The sequence below is a fragment of the Trichosurus vulpecula genome, chromosome 1 (genome assembly GCF_011100635.1).
Source record: "Trichosurus vulpecula isolate mTriVul1 chromosome 1, mTriVul1.pri, whole genome shotgun sequence".
NCBI lineage: Eukaryota > Metazoa > Chordata > Mammalia > Diprotodontia > Phalangeridae > Trichosurus > Trichosurus vulpecula.
The window spans coordinates 33,415,791-33,435,882 of NC_050573.1; the positions used below are offsets into that span (position 1 = coordinate 33,415,791).

The window sequence follows — 20,092 nt, forward strand, 5'->3', positions numbered from 1 at the left end:
TTCAAGCAGTGAGAAAATATATTATTATGTAGCAATGGTTCATAGAAAACACAGTGTGGCCCATCCTTGTCTTCCCAGCAGAGCTCCCCCGACTCATGTCCCCCCAATGTAAAGACTTTGGTTGCTCCCATGGAATCCGGGATGCCCAGTGTAGATCATCTAGGAAAGGATGGCATTCGCATCTGGACCCATTTCTGAATTAACAAAGAGGATGCTTATCACCCTCGACTGCTACAAAAAATGGTGGGGAGGGAGATGGCAGAAATCGGAGTCCAGTGCCAGGGGATCCCCCGGGCGGCAGGAGGATGAGAGAAGACCCAGAGAAAGGGCTTGGGGGCTGGCGCTACCAAACTGGAACATCGAGACTTTAATTTTTGAAGAGAATTACACTGTGGGGCCCAAGCAGCGCACTGTTTATTGTAGGCCTTAGCACCAAGTCTTCTCCGGGGGCAGTTTTACAGGCGTTCTTCCCGATTTCACCGTCTGGGTGCAGGGGAGGAGGATCCCTAGCAGTTTTGGTACCCGTATCTGGAGATCCCTGATGCCTGGGTCACTGGACCAGTCCCACGGATGCCTCCCCTCCTTCCTGCTCCCCTCTCCCCAAGGAGAATCTTCCCAGGTCTCCCCACCACGCCCCCTCCCCCAATCCTCTTCAGAGCTCCTCTTTCCCCACCCCCTTCTTGTGAAAGGCAGTGAGGATGTTGAGGGTCTTCTGGAGCTCCTCCCTCTTTCCCTCACTCATTTTGTTCTTCTCAATGAGCTTGGTGATCCTGGCCGTCTCCATGGCAACAAAGCCCTCGCCCTGGTCCAGGATCTTCCCCATGATCTTCAGGTACTGCTCGGCCCACTTCTTCTCGGCTTCTTTGACACCAGTCAGGTTGGCCCGGCCTTGCTTTATCAGGGCCTCCCGCTCTTCTGCCCCCACAGTGCCCAGGAACTGGGCAGCCAGGGTGTCGTAGGGGAGCAGGCAGCCGGGCATGCCCAGGTAGATGCCCTGGCCCTTCAACCAGCGCTGGATGGCGCCCACCTTCACCGGCCCCTGGTAGGGCAGAGGGTTCTCAAAGTCCCCATTCTGGAAGAGGTAGAAGACCGGGTAACTGTCTTTGCTGAGCTTGTACTTCTCGCCGAGTTCCACGTTCAGCCTGTCGCCATAATCTGTGAACGGAACCAGACATGAGGGAGGAGACCATGGGGAGAGGCTGGAGTGAGAGACGGCGCACCCCACAAGGGGACCGAGAGATGTCCCCACCATCCCCCGTCCTCCCTTGGCTGTGCCCCCAGGGAAAGGGAAGGCCATGGCTCCGGGACCGAGGCAGGGATCACAGTGAGAAGTGCTGGTCCCTTGGAGGCTGGAAGGAGCTTCATCTTCATAGGAACTGGAGAAGAGTTTTGTCTTCATAGGGAAGAGAGGGAGGGGGAGGGGGGGGAGAGAGAGAGAAAGAGAGAGAGAGAAGGAGAGGGAGAGAGATGGAGAGAGAGAAGGAGAGGGAGAGAGATGGAGAGAGAGAAGGAGAGGGAGACACACATACACAGACACACAAACACACTCTCACTCACTCACGGGGAAGGACCCAAGGGGCAGAAAGAGAAGGCCATCACCCTCCCCCCCAATTTGGCCAAAGGTCACTAGAGGCCGTGGGCTGCCACCTGGGCAGCAACCTCCTCCCAGCCCTGCTCCTGCTCGAGGGCCAGGGGTTTCACTCCATGGGAGGGATGGAGGCCCCTGCACTCCTCCTCCCCTCCCCCCCCACCCCCTCGCACCCCTGGCCATACCTGAGATCCCCACCTCGGCGATCAGTAGATCCTCAATGGAGGCCGACCTCTCGACCAGGGTCTTGAACTCATCCTGCTTCTCTCCATAGGGGTACTGGGTGTCGAACTTTACCAGGACATATTTGCTCTTGGGGATGACCTGAGGGAGGTGAAGATGGGGGCTGGGCTGAACCGGGTGGTTGGGGGCGGCTCAGCCCACTACCCTTGGGGGGGTCCTCTCCTTGGGCCCCTCCTGCCCCTCCCCATTCAGACAGATGGGATGTTTGAGAGTAGGACATTGTCTTGGCCCTACGTTCAAATCCTCCTTGACCAGCTCCCTTCAGCCCCCAGGTCCCTCCAGGATTACAGCCACAACCCTAACAGGACCCTCGGGTCATCTAAACAGGTCATCACCTGTTTATTTATTGACAAGGAAAGTGAAACCCTGGAAAAATGAGGTGACTTGTCCAAGGTCACCCAGACAGTAAGAAGCAGTGAGAGCACTTGAACCCAGGTCTCTGGGCTTAAAATCCAGTGCGCTTTCCACTTGGTTATTTCATTCTGTGTGCTTGTATCCCCCACAGCTGCACACAGTAGGTGCTTCATAAACGGCTGCTGCGCTCCAGGCCAGGAGGGAGAGCCTTAGGAGCTCTCACACCTGGGAACCATCCGAGTCATCCCCACCTCAAAGGCTCACAGATTTAGAGCCAGGGAGGGTCCTCAGAGGCCATCTTGTCCAGTCCAGGAAGGGAAGCAACTTTAGCTAGGCCCCGCAGGTAGAAAAGCATGAGGCCGAATCTGAACCCAGGACCTCTGACTCCAGAGCTAGGCGCCAGGTGGAAGGAAGGGCAGCCTGGGAGCACAGGGGGAAGCCAGGGCTGACCACCGAGCAAGGGCCACCAGAGAGCACACACCAGGAATACGGACAAGAGAGGATGGGAGGGGACTAGCTCCAGTCAGGCCGCCCAGCCTAATGAGAGCAGGAAAGGAAGAGGAGGAGCCTGGGCTGGGGGTAAGCGAACTGTGGGAGAGCAGGGGCCCATCGGTGCCCACTAGGAACCTCATGGGCCAGAAGGTCTGAGTCCTCAGTAAGCTTAACACTGCCTGTTGTACAGACCCGCTCACCTCTGACATCCCCTGTTCTAAGGCCCCTCCCAGCCCTGACATCCCCTGTTCTAAGGCCCTTCCCAGCCCTGACATCCCCTGTTCTAAGGCCCCTCCCAGCCCTGACATCCCCTGTTCTAAGGCCCCTCCCAGCCCTGACATTCCCTGTTCTAAGGACCTTCCCAGCCCTGACCTCCCCTGTTCTAAGGCCTCTCCCAGCCCTGACATCCCCTGTTCTAAGGCCCCTTCCATCCCCTGTTCTAAGGACCTTCCCAGCCCTGACCTCCCCTGTTCTGAGGCCCCTCCCAGCCCTGACATCCCCTGTTCTAAGGCCCCTCCCTTCCCTGACATCCCCTGTTCTAAGGCCCTTCCCATCCCTGACATCCCCTGTTCTAAGGCCCCTCCCATCCCTGACCTCCCCTGTTCTGAGGCCCCTCCCATCCCTGACATCCCCTGTTCTAAGGCCCCTCCCATCCCTGACCTCCCCTGTTCTGAGGCCCCTCCCAGCCCTGACATCCCCTGTTCTAAGGGCCCTATGACATCCTCCATTGGAAGGCCCCTCAGAGACTAGAACACGGTTAAGTTGCAGAGGCGGCATTCGAACTCAGGGCCCACAGAACAAGTGCCCTCCTCCTGCGTCTGCAAGTAACAAAGGCCATGGGGGTGGGGGGGGGGCCGGGTCCTGGGCTCGGGATCCTCCACGGGAGGGAGGGGGGCAGGGGAGGGGGCTTCTGTGCCGCCCTGAGCAGCCTCGGGGGCGGGGCCAGGCATTGAGTCTTGGCTTTAACAGACCCCCTCCAAGTCTTGCACGAAGGCCTGGGGGGGCCCACCCCACCAGAGCCCCCCCTGCCCCCCGAAGGCCTCGTGGGCCCCCCTGCCCCTTCCGGAACCTCGGACCCCGCCTCGCCGCAGGGGGCCGGGGGCAGGCAGGGGCGCAGGCGCGTCCCCAGAGCTCGGGCTGCGGCTCCCACTTGTCTCCCGGGGATTGGCCCCCCACGTGTGGCCCCGCCCACCAGGAAGCTCGGCGAGGGGCGGTCTTCGCCCGGGAAGAAGACGAAAGGAAGCCGGCCTCCGCCCTCGTGCCCCCGCCGTGCCCCCCGCCCCGCCCGCCGTCCGGAGGGCCCCCGCTCCTACCTTGTAGAAAGTGATGGTGTCCAGGGGCAGCGCGCCCTTGGTGTGCAAGCCGCGGCCGCCCGGCGGGGCGCCCAGCAGCAGCAGCAGCGCCAGCAGCAGCAGCAGCAGCGCCCGCGGGGAGCGGGGGGTCCCGCCGCCGGCCCCCGCCGCAGCCATCGCGCCCCCCGGCCGCATGCACCAGCCTGCCCGAGCCGCAGACGCCTGGCCGCGGGGGGGCGGGGAGGGTCACGTGGCGCCCCCGCCCCCGCCCCGGAGGGGGAGGAGCAGCCGCCCGCTGGTGGCTGAGCCCGGGACCCGAGGGAGGGGAGCGGCGGGGGGGGGGCGAAGGAGGAGAAGGAGGAGCGGTCAGGAGAGGGAGGGGGAGGAGCAGCCTGGAGAGGCTGGGGCGGGAGGAGGGGGGTGGTTGGGAGGAGCAGCCTGGCCAGGGAGGGGGACGGGGGAAGAACAGCCTAGAAAGGCTAAAGGGAGAAGAGGGGGAGGAGCACCTTGGTAGACTGGGCTGGGGGCGGGGGCGCAGCCTGGAGAGGCGGGGGGAGGGGAGGGGAGGGGGCGGAGTTCCAGCCAGAGGGTCCGGCCTTCCTACCCTTACACATACACCACAGTCACCCACACTCTCAGGAAGAGCAGGAGAAGACCCCTAAGTGCAAGCCCTTCATCTTACGGGGAAGGACCCGGAAGGCGCACAGAGGTCAAGGGGTCTTGGCCACGGTCACACTGGTGTTAGGTGGCAGAGATCCGGACCCCGGTTCTGGGCCTCCAGAGCGAGGCCGGCCTCTCCAGGGGCTGCTTCGAGCTCTGGCCTGTCTTCGTTGTGGCCTAGAAGGAAGCGGCTTCTCAGCCCGTCAGGCCGGAGCAGGCCCGGTTCAGCCCAGGCTATAATTTAATGAGATAATTATGTTTTTTGAATGGGCAAGTGACATTCTGCTCTGACCAGCTCCCAACACAATATCCATTATTCATTCATTCACGGTGGCCAAGCGGTGCAGTGGATAGAGCTCAGGGCCTGGCATCAGGAAGAAGACCCCAGTTATCATTATTATTAAACCCATTTAATTTGTAACATTCATTTTTTTATTTTGAGTTCCAAAAGAGCTGAGTTTAAATCCAAGTTCAGACACTTTAGCTGTGTAACCCTGAGCAAGAGATTTAGCCACTGCCCACCTCAGTTTCCTCATCTGTAAAATGGAGAAAATACTAGCACCTACTTCCCAGGGTTGTTGTGGGGATCGTGAATTGTGATTGTGCTTGGTGCAGTGCCTGGCACATAGTAGGCCCCATATAAATGTAAGCAATTGTTGTCATTATTATTATTATTAATAGGACCTACCTCTCAGTGTCATTGTGAGGATCAAATGAAATGTTTGTAAAGTGCTTTGCAAACTTTAAAGCACTACGTAAATGCTAGTAAATATAATAGTATATATTATATATAATTATATATACTTACATATATACATTTACACATATTACATATAATCATATAGAAACTATTCATTTAACAAGCATACTTATTAAATGTAACAATAAATTATATAAATATAAATCACATAAATAAATATAACAAGCCCTACTGTGTGTCAGGCAAACACCTAGGGTGCTGGATGCTTCAGATACCCAATTAAAATGAACCAATCCCCTGCCCTTGGGGAGCTTACCTTCTATTGGCAGCTCCTGGAAATCAGGCATTGCTTCATTTTTTCCTTTGCATCCCTAGTGGCCAGCAAAGTGCTTGTCACTCAGTTGGCATTGAATAGATATTTGCTGGTCTGTACTTCTGGAAAACCCTGAGGGTCGAAAAGCTTCTTGTGGAAAGTACATTGTAGGAGAATCACTATCACCATTTGCGGATGAAACCAAAATTCAGAGGTAAATTAAATCTCTTATCTGGGGTCACACAGTGTATTGTCAATTAAGCTGGGACTTTTTTTTTTTTTACTGTTTTAGAATGATAAATTAATTAAGTCTCTTTGATTGAGTCCAACTAGGTGCTAAACTCCAGGCCCAAACCCCTAATTACTAGGTGCTAAGCCAATGTGGGCATGAAGCCCCCAGGGCTCTAAGGGAAGTTGCTAAGACCAGAGCCAATAGTATGTGCCTAAGTACTTGTGTCTCAGATGACATTTGATGATGTCCAAAGACTATAAAAAGAGAGAACAGAGCTGTTTTGCTAGGGGCTCTCACTCTTGGAGGAGTGTTGATGTGGAGACTCTGGGCAGCTATAGTTAAGAGCCCTCCAGCTTGTGAACTCAGATGTTGATACCTTCTTGGTAACTATGAATTACATTTGGTCTGTTTATAATGTATGTTTGTCATTTGTTTGTATTTGCTCTGAAGTTCAGGGTGAGGGCTTTTCCCCCTAAACTAAGTGAACAATACTTGTATGTTGGTTTGAAATAAGATTGTTAACCCCTTAACATTGCTTTCCTTAGTAAGGCAGATCAAAGAATCTGTGCTGGCAGCGTCCTTCTTGTGGGGCTTGTGTTGGTCTTTCACGCCCACCCCCCACCCCCACCCCACAGCAGCTGCTAACTGAATTGTTGCAACACACAGGCAGATATCTGAGGTGGATTTCAAACCCTGATGTCCTGACTTCAACTCCATCAGGTTTCCAGAACTGCCATAACATTTAATTAAATAAACATTTATGTATAGGCATGGACAATAAGTATTTCTTATCTGCTTGCTATGGACAAAGTGAGAGACAGGGTGGTAGAGTGGATAGCGGGTCAGCCTCAGTCCAGAAGACCCGAGTTCAAGTCCTGCTTCAGATGTTTATAAGCCGTGTGACCCCAAGCAAGTCACAGCCTCAGTTTCCTCACCTGTAAAATGAAAGGATTGGATTCAAAGGTCTCTACAGTCCCTTCCAGCTCTATTATCCTATGATCCTAGAGAACATGGAATGTAATTAAGAAGGCAAATAACTATTATGGAAAGTAGAAATATATATATATGTATGTATGTATATATACACATACACATATACATATATACACACATACATATAAACACATATATACATGCAGATATACATACATATATGTGCACACATACACACACACACATACAGGACAGATCCAGGTAAAGGACTTGAGAAATGTGATGAGGGAGAGATCACTTGTACTTGATGCTGGCCAAAGTCAGAGAATCAGCTGGTCAGTGATGTATTTATTAAACACGTCCCTACTAAGCGCGACAGACGGTACTAGGTACTAGGGATGCAAAGAGCAAAGCAGAACAAAAAGCTTACACTCTAACAGGGAGACAAGGTGTACGTGTGTACATAGACAAAAGACAGATGTATGATGGGGGGCTGACTGATGAGCCCAGTGCTTATGAACATAAACCATGTGTTCATCTGATGCCACCTTCACATGGATTTGAGCATGCACAGACATTCTACAGACAGTTCCAGTCCATAGCAGGAATCTTGGCTCTAGGGTCTGCCTTCTCGCCCCAGGCACTGGCTTCTCAACTCTTTTTGGCGGCTTAACTTGATTCCAGCTGGACTCTGCTCCAAGTGCCTTTACGCCAGGGTGATGTAACACTTAGCACAGTGCCTGGGTGTGAGGTGAAACCTCAAAATTGTTGTAATCTGCATTTCTCTGCTTGTGACTTAGAGTATTTTCATATAGTTTTTGATCACTTGGATTTCTTCCTCTAAAAAGTACCTAATCATATCCTTTGGCCAATTATCACCAGGGATCAAGTGGGAAATGGTTCTTGTTCAGTCTCCCGTATCTCTTAGAAACGAGACCTTTATCAGGGAAACTTGCGGCAAAGATTTTTTTCCCATGTACCTGCTTGCCTTCTAACTTTGGCTGAATTGGTTTTGTTTGTGCAAAGCCCTTTTAATTTTATATGAGCAAAATCAAGCTTTCTTTGAGCCTCTCTGTGTCTTACTTGGTCATGAACTCTTTGCCTACCCAGAGATGTCAGGTAATTTCCTCCTTGCTCCTCTCATTTGTTTATGATGGCCAGGCTTTTGTCTAAGTCACATACTCATTTGGAGATTGTCTTGGTATATGGTGTGAGTTGTTGGTCTATACCTAGTTTCTGCCAGACTACAGTTTTCCCATCAGATTTTGTGGAATAGTGAATTCTTGACCCAAGAGCTGGAACCTTTGGGTTTGTCAAACGCCATGTTACTGTGTGTCTAATCTGCCCCAATGATCGACCTCTCTGTTTCTTACTCAGTGCCAAATTGTTCTGATGATTACAGCTTTGTAGCGTAGTTTGAGATCTGGTATTGCCAGGCCCCCTTCCTTCCCACTTTTTGAAGCTGACTCATCCTTTAACTGATGTAGCACTCATACACTGCTGCTGTGGAGGGGCTGGGGAGGAACAAGGGGCCCCTCTGGGTTTGCCATGCCACACTGGGGTACCAGGTAGAGGATCTTATCTTCTCAAGTGACTCAGTGCACAGAGCACAGAAAGACCTCAGACACTTATTAGCTGTGTGACCCTGGGCAAGTCACTTAACCTCTGTTTGCCTCGGTTTCCTCATCTGTAAAATGAAGATAGTAACAGCCTTTTGTGAGGATCAGATGAAATGATAATTGTGAAGCCCTTGGCACAGTGCCTGGCACATAGTACATGCTAGATACATGTTTTTTTATTCTTGTTGCTACCAAAATGCCAACTCCTGGGCCAGTTACAGGGCCCAGAGCTTCAACGTGGTTCACCACAAACCTCCATGCCCTGTGGCTCCTCTGTACCAATTCAGCCTCACTACATAAAGGTAAGAGACTCGGAACTATTTGTAGGCAGTAGGGGATAAACAAGCAGATAGAGATTGAATGTTGGTGGCATACTGGAGGCCATCTATTGAAGAAGATGGGCTGGGGGAGGACCACGTGTCCAGAAGGAGGGCTCCCTCTTCATCTGAAACCAGAGAGAGGAGGTCAAGGGGTCATGAGATGAGGAGGAGGGGAAAAGAGGAAGCTCCGTGAATGATTTTCTAGCTATGGCAGAAGCAAAGTCTCCACTTGAGAGATTGGGGAAGGGAAGGGATGAGAGGCTTGAGAAAGTCGGGAATGGTCATTGAGGATGGTAGGATCGATAATCAATTAGGGAAGAGGTCTGTGGTATAGTGGATAGAGCTCTGGGCTGAAGTCAGGAGGGCCTGAGTTCAAATGCAGCTTCAGGTACTTCCTAGCTGTGTGACCCTGGGCAAGTGCCTTGGCCTCGCTGGCCTCAGTTTCCTCATCTGTAAAATGAGCTGAAAAAGGAAATGGCAAAGCACTCCTGTGTCTTTGCCAAGAAAATCCCAAGTGGTGGGGGGGGGGGGTCAGAAGAGCTGACCAAACAACCACAAAATGACAGAGGACAAAGGAGACTGCTCAGATAATTAAATAATAACTAATAAAAATTAAATAAATGCTCAGATAATAAATGAATAGTAACAAGAGAGAACAGGACCCTGAAAACCTAGAGGGGAGAGGATGTGGAGGAGAACGTGGTGGTTAACAGTACTGAATGTTGACTAGAAGGAGGCGAAGTGGGGATATCTATTCCCAGTCTTGGGGACAGTGTGAGCAAAGGCAGCGAGGAGTGAGACAGGAAGGGTGGCAGCAGATAGAATCCTGAGTTCAAATCCTTCATCATATACTTAATAGCTGTGTGACCCTGGGCAAATCACAACCTCTTTGGGCTTTATTTCCTCATTTATAACAAGAAAAGGTTGTACTAGATGGTCCTTCTAGCTTGAAATGAATGATCCTGAGGGTGATACTGTTTGGAGGTCAGAGAAGTGTCCTAGGATTTAGAGCCATGACTAAAGAGACCACGAAGTCCGATGACACTGTGTTGTCGCTGAGTCATTTTTCAGTCATATCTGACTCTCCATCTCGCCATTTGGGGTTTTCTTGGCAGGGACATTGGAGTAGTTCGCCATTTCTTCCTCCAGCTCATTTTTGAGATGAGGAAACTGAAGAAAACAGGGTGAAGTGACTTGCCCAGGGTCACACAGCTAGGAAGTATCTGAGGCTGGATTTGAACTCAAGTCTTCCTAACTCTCGGCCCGTGCTCTCTCTGCTGTGCCACCTTGCTGACTGTCATCAGAGGTGAAAACTGAGCCCAGGGAGGGAAGGGGACCTAGCCAAGGTCACCCAGTAAGCAGTAGCCCTTGGATTCCTTTGGATGTTGTCTGCTGTTAAATCCACTGTTTCTTCTGCTAAGTAAAGTCAGAAGGAATGGTATCCGGGCAATGGTCTTCACCAACCTTCCCGCCCTGCCTCTGGCCAGTCCTAGTGGGAGGGGAAGGCAGGATGTGCAAATATGGGAGATGTCATAGAAATGTGGGTCCCCAGCGTTTGTGTGCCCCCAAATTTGGTCGGCAGGAAAGCAACAACCACAACCGCCATGTAGCGGTACTAGAGAAAAAATTCTAGAACTCTAGCCCACGTCGCAGCCAAGAATGTGGGCTACTGTAGACGCTTCTGGCCCGGCCACTCCTGGAGCAATTTTGAGGCCCTGTTCTTCGCAGAGACAAGAGTCCTTTGTCTGAAAGCATCTTTAATCAGTTGGTGACGGTTATTAGGGCTGTCACCCTTATTGTAGACCTGATTAGGGGCCTCATGATTTCTGACTCAGGAACTTTACCTCCATCCTGAACCTTTAGGACCCCTCCTTTCCCCGCTCCAGTCTTCCTCACCTAGTATTTTGTGTGCAGTAGAGCTGAAAACGCACGGGGTTTGGAGGCTATTGGGAGAGATGGGTTTACATTCTGACTGTGTGACCTGCTGTAAGTCACACACTGAGGCCCTAGCTTGGCCTCGGGTTCTTTGTCTGTAAAATCAGGAGACTGGGCTAGATAACCCCTTGGACCTTTTCAGCTCCGTATTCCATGAATAATAATGATAAAGGCGTTTATATAGCACCTACTATGTGTCACCACTATGCTAAGCACCTTACCTCATTTGACCCTCTTGTTATTTTGAATTCAATGCAGCAGACATCTGGGAGCCACATCTTGGAGGGCAAGGCTTCTGTGGGCTCAGTCAAAGAGTGAATATGATCCCCATAGGATAGTATGATGTGAGAACTTCCTTCACGCTTTCCTCTAGGGCAACAGTTCTGTGGCGGGTAGATAAGTCTGAGGGAGTTGTCTGAGGGTCAGAGGATTTGGCCAGAGTTAAATGGTGCACACTTGAGCCCCGGTCTTCTTGACTCTAAGGGTAGCCCTTTATCTACTTCCCTCATGAGTAACTGGTACAGTAGAAAGAACACTGGATATGGAATCAGAAGAGTTCCGGCCTTGGTTTTCTCACCTATAAAATGGAGAAATTAGATTTGATGGCCTCTAAAGTCTGGGTGCTGCAGTGGATAGGGCGTTGGACCTGGAGTCAGGAAGACCTGAGTTCAAATCTGGCCTCAGATACTTCCTAGCTGTGTGACCCTGGGCGAGTCACTTCACCCTGTTGGCCTCAGTTTCCTCAACTGTAAAATGAACTGGAGAAGGAAATGGCAAACCACTCCAGGATCTTTGCCAAGAAAACCCCAAATGGGGTCACGAAGAGTCAGGACCGAAATGACTGAACGGCAACAAAATCTGGTCTAGCTCTTAATCTATGCTCCTAAGCAATGGCCAAATGACTACTTACTGAGTATGCCTTAGCGAGGATTCCTTTGGCACCTGGATTGGACTAGGTGGCTGCTGAGGCGCCTTCCAACTCTTAAATTCTGGGATTTTGTGACTTGTCTCAGTTACTTACTCTTTAAAATGACAGAGTTGGACGTAATGACCTCTACAATGCCTTCCATCTCTAGGTCCACAATCCCTGACGGTGTGATTGACATTTTATATAATATTTCTAGGTTTGAAAAATGCTTTTGTTATGTAAGAGGTAGGTGTGTGTGTGTGTGTGTGTGTGTGTGTGTGTGTGTGTGTGTGTGTGTGAGAGAGAGAGAGAGAGAGAGAGAGAGAGAGAGAGAGATACTACTAAACCTAGCCACCACCTCAATCATTGTACAAGAGGGAAGGCAGGCCAACACATCTCTATTGAATCAATCCAGCAAAAGCATAAGGGTGAGAAAGGCTTAGCTGTCTCTATGGACTAATCAGAGGTATAAAACTAGATCTAATCACTTTGAGAGGCCTGATGTCCTTTTAAAGCCATTGGATGAACGCAAAAGGGCCATTGGGATTGGTTGAGAGAATGATGCACACCTTTGGGTCTATGTCTGTATCAGAGAAGGGATTCCAGCAGGAAGGCTGGCAGGCTTCAGGTGAGGAGTCTGGAGGAGAAAGATCCCACCTTGTGACCGTTTCATAGGGCAGCAAAGTGGAGGAGGGGTGAGCCCAGAAGGAATGTTACACATGACATTCTCAACCCTACCCCATTGACCGAGTGACAACTTTATGAACTTGAGAAGGCTGGAAGATTGGGAGTTCCCTTTGGTTTCAGTAGCAGGATCCCGCCCCCCCCCCCCCCCCAAGCAACAGTGGCTGATGGCGGTAGAATCTGTACCAGGATCTGAGAGGTGCCTTGAATATAACTAGACACACTCAAAAAAGGCAGTTGTGGGCTTCTATAAGAAAACTGACCCTTAGAGATAGCAGGAAGCTACACCCTAGGGAGAAAAGGACTTCCAATAATCTGAAGCTGTGAATTTACCTTTTGGCTACATAAGCTTTCTAAATTTAAGACTACCTTCAACAGAGACCTTGAGGATGCAAGGAGAAAGAGTGCCCTGGTTTGGGGGGCTGACTCTGTGACAATTACTTTCACTATGCTTGTTTAGGAAATACCCCTTTCTTTTTAAATTTTTTGTTGTTATGTTTTATATTATTTTAAAATAAAATTTATTTAGTTTATTTAGTTTTCAACATTCACTTTTGTAAGATTTTGAATTCCAATTTTTTTCTCCCTCCTTCCCTCCTCCCCAGGACAGCAAGCAATCTGATATAGGTTACATATGTACAATCATATTAAATATATTTCCACGTTAGTCATGTTGTAAAGGAAGAATCAGAACAAAAAGGAAAAACCACGAAACAGGAGAAACAAACAAAAAAAGGATGGAAATCATATGCTTTGATCTGTATTTGGACTCTCCAGTTCTTTCTCTGGTTGTGGATCTTAGATCACTGTATCACTGAGAAGAGCCAAGTCTATCAAAGGTGGTCATTGCACAATGTTGCTGTTACTGTTACAATGTTCTCGTGGTTCTGCTCACTTCACTCAGCATCAGTTCATGTAAGTCTTTCCAGGTTTTTCTGAAATCTGCTTGCTCATCATTTCTTCTTATTAAACACATTTTCACATTAGTCATGTGGTAAAGAAGGCTTAGAATGAATGGGAGGAACCATGAAAAAGAAAAAAACAAAACAAAAAGAGAGTAAATTGTCTGCTTCAATACGCATTCAGACTCCGTGGCTCTTTCTCTGGATATGGATGGCATTTTCCATCATGAGCCTTTAGGAGCTGTCTTAGATCCTTGCATTGCGGCTGCTCATCATTTCTTATAGCACAGTAGTATTCCATTACATTCATATACCACAGCTTGTTCAGCCGTTCCCCAGTTGATGGGCATCCCCTCAATTTCCAGTCCGTGGCCATCACAAAAAGAGCTGCTGCGAATATTTTTGTCCATGTGGGTCCTTTTCCCATTTTTAGGATCTCTTTGGATACAAACCTAGTAGTGGTAAGTACCCCTTTCTAAAAGCTAATTAAATCTGGCTGGCTAGTTGAAAACCAATGGGGAGCATATCGGATGGGGGCTCATGAGCAGCAAAAGAGAATAAGGGAAAGGAGAAAGCATTTATATGGCACCTACTGTATACCAGGTAAGGCACTAAGCACTTTTACAAATATTCTCCTGTTTGATCATCATAACAACCTTGGAAAGTAGGTGCTATTATTATCCGCATTTTACAGTCAATGAAAGTGAGGCAAAGACGTTAAGTGACTTGCTCAGGGTCACACAGCATCTGAGATTTGAACTTAGGCCCAGTGCTCTATCCGGTGGGCCAGCTAGCTGACTGGATATTAGAAAATCTTCAAACCCTTAGAGTTACCCCTAGAGCTCTGAGGGAGGATGTAGTCTACCACTGTTTGGGACCTAGCTTTTAGATGTTAATGGGAGTCTGGGGAAAGTAAGCTCAGAAGGATGCTATACTTAAAACTTCATCCCCATTTTACATATGAGGAAACTGAGGCTCAGAGAAATGAAGAGATTTGCCCAATATTTTATAGCTAGTGAGCATCTTGTAGCACCATTCGAACCCAGGTCTCCTGATTCTAGATCTAGAATTCTTTTCCCTGCACCACAAAACCTGCTCCCCTCTTACTTTTCCAGTCTTCTTACCCCTCAGTCTTTTCCATGTGCTCTGCAATCCAGGTATACCAGTTTACTGGTTGTTTCTCAAACAGGATACTTCATCTCCCATCTCCATGCTTTTGCACTGGCTGTGCTCCACACCCGGAATGCCCTCCCTCTTCACCTCTGCCTCCTGGTTTCCCTGGCTTCCTTCAAGACTCAGCTCAAGCGGCACCCGCTCCAGCTGTTGTCTCCTTTGGACTTACCTTCCTTCTGCTCTGTCTGTATCTTCATGTTGTCTTTCCCATTAAAATAGATTAGATGCTCATTCCTTTAGATGGTAAGCTCCTTGAGGGCAGATGCTTTTTTGCGTTTGCTTTTGTATCCCTGGAGTTTGGCACATTTAGTAAAGCTAAAGGATGCGCAGAAATTCAGCAGGTGGAGAAGGGAAAGGAGGACGTTCCAGGAGCAGGGAGAAGAAAGAGATGGAAGGCATAGGATAAGCCTATTGGGGGGGGCGGGGCTAGAGGGTTCGACCAGGTGTTGGTAAAGCCTGATTTCAAATGCTGCTTCAGAGACTTATTAGCTGCATCACCCAAGTCACTTGGGCAGCTAGGTGGCGCCATAATGGAAGTTAGGAAGACTCATCTATCTTCCTGTGTTCAAATCTGACCTCAGACACTTCCTAGCTGTGTGACCCTGGGCAAGTCACTTCACCCTGTTTGCCTCAGTTTCCTCATCTGGAAAATGGGAATATATGAGGACCTGCCTCTCAGAGTTGCTGTGAGGATCAAATGAGATAATGTTTGTAAAGCGCTCTTCAAATCTTAACGTGCTATATCAATGCTCCTTATTATTGTCGGCGGTGGTGATTCTTGGAATCCATTCTAGGAATCTGCAGGAAACGAGGATAAAATGAGGTTAGAGAAGTAGGGTAGCATTTGATTGCAGAAAGTAGTTTAAACTTTGCTGGTTAGGTCATGGGGAGCCATGGAAGATGCTTGAGCAGAGTCAGGAAATGGACCCGAGCATAAGGAGGAAGATTCTGGCAGTGGTGCCAAGTGTATACACAGTAGAAGGAAAAGGGAAGACCTATTAGGTGCCCGTGGGATGAGGAGTCCTAGGAGGTAGGATTTTAAGATCACGGATTTAGAGATGGAAGGCCAGCCAGTCCATCCCGCTCATCTTAGATCGAAGGAAAGGGGTCTAGAGCAGTTAACTGAGTCCCCCAAGAAGTCACCGGTGGAGCCAGAGATTGAATGGAGGTCTTCTATCTGCACCCTTCTTTCCGCTGTCCCCGGGGAGTGAAAGGCACCCAGGCTAGAGTGATGGCGATGAGAACAGAGAGGAGAGATCCGAGGCGAGAGATATTACTGGAATTGGAGCTGCCGGATTTGGCAGCCAAATTAGCTATGACGCGGGAGGGAGAGTGAAGAGTTAAAAAAAAGCATGAAATCAATAGGAGACTCTGGGTGAATGGCCATGTTGCCAACAGAAGGAGGAACAAGTGAAGGGGACAAGTAGGGAGGGAAGGCATTCAAGGTGGAGAAAATGAGTGGAAAAAGACACAGAGGTGGGAAATCCCAGGATGTGTTTGGGGAGCAGAATAGTCCAGCTTGGTTTTAACTGAAAAGCATCAAGATGGTTACTGAAAGGAAGGTTGAGGAATTAATCACAGAGAGCTTCGAATGCCAGGCCAAAAAAAAATTTGGATTTCATTCAGTTTGGTCATGGAAGGAAGAGAAGGAAAGAAATAATGATTTACTAAACACCTGCGATGGACTGGGCACTGTGTAAGGCTCTTTACGAACATTATCTTATTTGATTCTTGCAACAACCCTGGGAAATAGGTGCTATTTTAATCCCCCAGATGAGGAAACTGAGGCTAAAAGTAGTTAAATGGCCTGCCAAGGGTCACACAGATAGTGAGCTAGCAAGGATCCACGCTCAGGTTTACCTGGTCCCAGGTGCAGAGGCCGTCCTCCGAATCACTCGGCTGCCTTGGCACAGGGACTGTCATCACTGTGCTTTCATTAGTATAAAGGAGTCCTAGTTAAGGGACATCAGACCACTGCAAGTTGGCACCTTCTCTGCAATTTATAATCTTAACAGGGTTTCCTAGGGCGCTGAGACATTGACCTACCTACAGAGGGTCAGGTCAGGTCACGTGGTCTGTCAGAGTTGAGACTTGAACCCTTCCTGGCTTTGAGGCCAGCTCATCAATATAAGTCAATTCTTTTGGGGGAGGGGCAATTGGGTAGCTCAGGAATATTTTCTTTTTTCTAAAAATCAATCAATTAATTAATTAATTTTAGTTTACAACACTCAGTTCCACAAGTTGAGTTCCAAATTTTCTCCCCCCTCTCTCCTCCCTCCTTCCCCCCAGACAGCACAGCATGCAGTCTGATATAGGTTCCACATACACCCTCACAGTAAACTTCTTTTCCAATGATCAAATTGTAAAGAAGAGTTATAACCAATGAAATGAACCATGAGAAAGATGAAGCAAAATTTAAAAAAAGAGAGCAAATAGTTTGCCTCAATCTGCATTCAGATTCCATAATTCTCTCTCTGGATGTGGATAGCCTTTTCCATCATGAGTCTTTTGGAGTTGTCTTAGAACCTTGCATCGTTGAGAAGAGCCAAGTCTATTGAAGTTAGTCATCACAGAAGCAATGGGTATGTGGTTGTGTACAATGTTGTCCTGGTTCTGCTCCCTTCACTCATCATCAGATCATATAAGACTCTCCAGGTTCTTTTGAAGTCCATCTGCTCCTCATTTCTTATGGCACAGTAGTATTCCATTACATTCATGTATCACAACTTGTTCAGCCATTCCCCAATTGATGGGCATCCCCTTGATTTCCAATTCTTTGCCACCACAAAAAAGGCTGCTATAAATATTTTTGTACATATGGGTCCTTTTCCCCCTTGTATGATCTCTTTGGGATACAGCCTTAGCAGTGGTATTGCTGGATCAAAGGGTATGCACAGTTTTATAGATAGTTCCAGATTGCTCTCCAGAATGGTTGGATCAGTCCATAACTCCACCAACAATGCAATAGTGCTCCAATTTTCCCACATCCTCTCCAGTATTTATGATTATCTTGTTTTGTCATGTTAGCCAATCTGACAGGAGAGATGTGGTACCTGAGAGTTGTTTTGAATTGCATTTCTCTGATCAATAGTGATTTAGAGCATTTTTTCATATGCCTATAGATAGCTTTAATTTCTTCCTCTGAAAACTGCCTGTTCCTGTCCTTTGACCATTTATCTATTGGGGAATGACTTGTATTCCTATAAATTTGACTCAGTTCCCTGTATATTTTAGAGATGAGGCCCTTATCAGAGACACTAGTTGTAAAAATTCTTTTCCAATTTTCTGCTTCCCTCCTAATCTTGGTTGCATTGGCTTTGTTTGTACAAAAATTTTTCAATTTAATGTAATCAAAATTATCCATTTTGCATTTCATAATGTTCTCTATCTCTTGTTTAGTCATAAATTCTTCCCTTCTCCTTAAGTCTGACAGATAAACTACTTCAGGAATGTTTTCAGGTAGAAAGATGGCGCCTGTGCAGGATTTTTAAGGGATTTTAAGAGGGGGAAGTGAGGTGAGAATGCATTCCAGGCATGGGGTGTAAGAGTACAGATGGGAGATGGAGAACCATGAGTGAGGAGCAGTAAGATGATGCCACGGTGCCCATTGTGCCACATGAGGTTAGTTGACTGGTTACGCAGCTGATAACATTAGAGGACAGTTGTACTGGAGGTTCTTGTCTCCAAGTCTGACACCATCCACTGGGCCACACTGCCTCTCATCAGCTCCTTCAGTTAGCCCAATCTATCCCAACAAGCATTTGCTAAAGGCTTGCCAGACGTTGTGCCCTGCCCTCAGGGAACCTATAGAAAGGTCACTTCCACAAACAAGATACAGTCTCTTTCCTCTACTGAACCCCAAACACTTGATACACCTACATTCTACATTAGAGTTATTTCTATACTTGTCTTATCTCCCCTACTGGGCTGACTGTAGGCTTCTTTTTCTTCTTTTGAGGCAGTCGAGGTTAAGTGACTTGCCCAGGGTCACACAGCTAGTAAGTATGTGAGGCAGAGTTGCACTCAGGTCCTCCAGATTCCAGGGCCAGGGCTCTATCCACTGCTGCTCCTGACTGTAAGCTTCTTGAAGGCATGCCTTATTTATTTAGTGTCCCCTACAAAGTCTGGCTTAGAGTAGATGCTCCATAAATAGTTATTGAAATCATAAACGAATTATGTGTCCTTTCCCACCTCAGCCACCTTTATCCAGAGCCGTGGGGATGCCCCAGACCTCTAAACTCAGAGAGGGCTGACTGGGCTCATCCTCCTTCAGCAAGGAGGGACAACTGAGCTTAGTGACCAGGTGCCCCTATCTGGTCCTGCCTTGGTCACACAGGCAATAGGCAGGATTTGAACTCGGCAGCTGCTGACTCCAGAGCCAACATCCATTGTCCAACACCGTGTTGCCGTCTACTCCTCCGGCTATCCCCACACTACAAAAACACATCTGTCCAGATGTGAGGAGGGTCAGTGGGTCGGAACTGGCCACCCCAAGTTGAACAAAGCAGGGATCAAAACAAAGTTTAATTTCAGAGTGAGGGAAACGGCTTGCAAGCACAGACACATGTGCTGGAGCCCTGCCCCTAGCGGGGGAACCCAAGGCAGTATGAGGAGTTCTCAATTCTCACACCTATGGCTGCCCTGACAAGGGGCAACAGGAATGGCGTGACAGCTTCGATTCATGGTAGGCCTTCATGACTGGAAACAATTCCGAGATTTTGCTGGGGCTGACATCATCCAGAGGGTGAATGCAAAGGATTGTTGTTATGCCAAGCTCAGGGCACAGCTGGCTTGCTGGGCCTTAGCTCTGGAAAACAGGGTGTCTCCTAATATTTTTGCAGGAGTCCACATAGCCCGATGGAATGCTTGTCTTCATAGACTACAGCTGGAAGGGTCCCTCAGAGGCCACCTACTTCAACTCCTCCTCATTTTTTCAGAAAAAAAACTGAAGCAAAAAGGAGCAAAATGGCTTTATGAAAGTCACTCAGGCTACTGGGTCAGAGGTAAGATTTGAATCCAGGTCTTCTGATTCTAAAGCCAATGCTCCTTCCCCTGTCCCTTATTACCGCTCCCTGTTTCAAGGCTTAGCTTGCATACCACCTCGTCCATGAAGCTTTTCCTGATCCACCCCTTCTCCCTCATGACAAGGTAGAAAAATGTAGGGCTTGTAGTCCAAGGTCCTGGGTTCTAATCCTGCCTCTTGCATTTTTTTCCTAGGGACTTAGCAGCTATGTTCTGGGGTCTCTGCCTCTCCACTGTGAGGAAACATTCCATGGATTTGGCCTGTCCAGGGAGCCCTGTGTCCCCAAATCCAAGCTCTCTCCACCTCCTTTCCCTCATTTAAATTTGTCTTGAGGTGCTGTGAAGGGACCTTTCCTTCTTCTGCGCTTCTACTGAGCATGAGTATTCTCAGTTACGGCTCTGTCCATGACCACAGTAGGGTCCCCTCTCTCCTTTCCTTGCGGCTTAGCCCTTCCCCCCTCCGTGATGTTCTCTTCACTTTTTCTCTTCATTCAGCTTGTCTCCTGTTGTACCCTGTTCCCACCCCCTGCCCCCTCCCTCATTCCCACTCTTCCTCTCACTGCTTTTCATCCCTCCCCTCTGCTGAGTCTATTTCCCTTTACTTGCTCTCATAGACTCATTCTTTGGGTGAGCTCCCCGAGGTCCACTCTGGGCCTCAGTTTCCTCATCTGTAAAGTGCAGGCTATTGAATGGCCTAATCTCGAGGGCTCATAACAATCCTAA

The 20,092-nt window shown here is 48.8% G+C and overlaps 1 protein-coding gene across 1 annotated transcript; it reads right to left on the reverse strand.

The window, feature by feature from the left end:
* ERP29 (endoplasmic reticulum protein 29) lies at positions 1-4,165 on the reverse strand. Its single transcript, XM_036742328.1, has 3 exons — positions 3,991-4,165; positions 1,774-1,912; positions 1-1,155 (listed from the first exon to the last, which is right to left on the reverse strand). Exons 1-3 carry the CDS (start codon positions 4,162-4,164, stop codon positions 653-655), a joined length of 816 nt encoding a protein of 271 aa, XP_036598223.1. The 5' UTR covers position 4,165; the 3' UTR covers positions 1-652.
* Between the last annotated feature and the right edge of the window lie 15,927 nt (positions 4,166-20,092).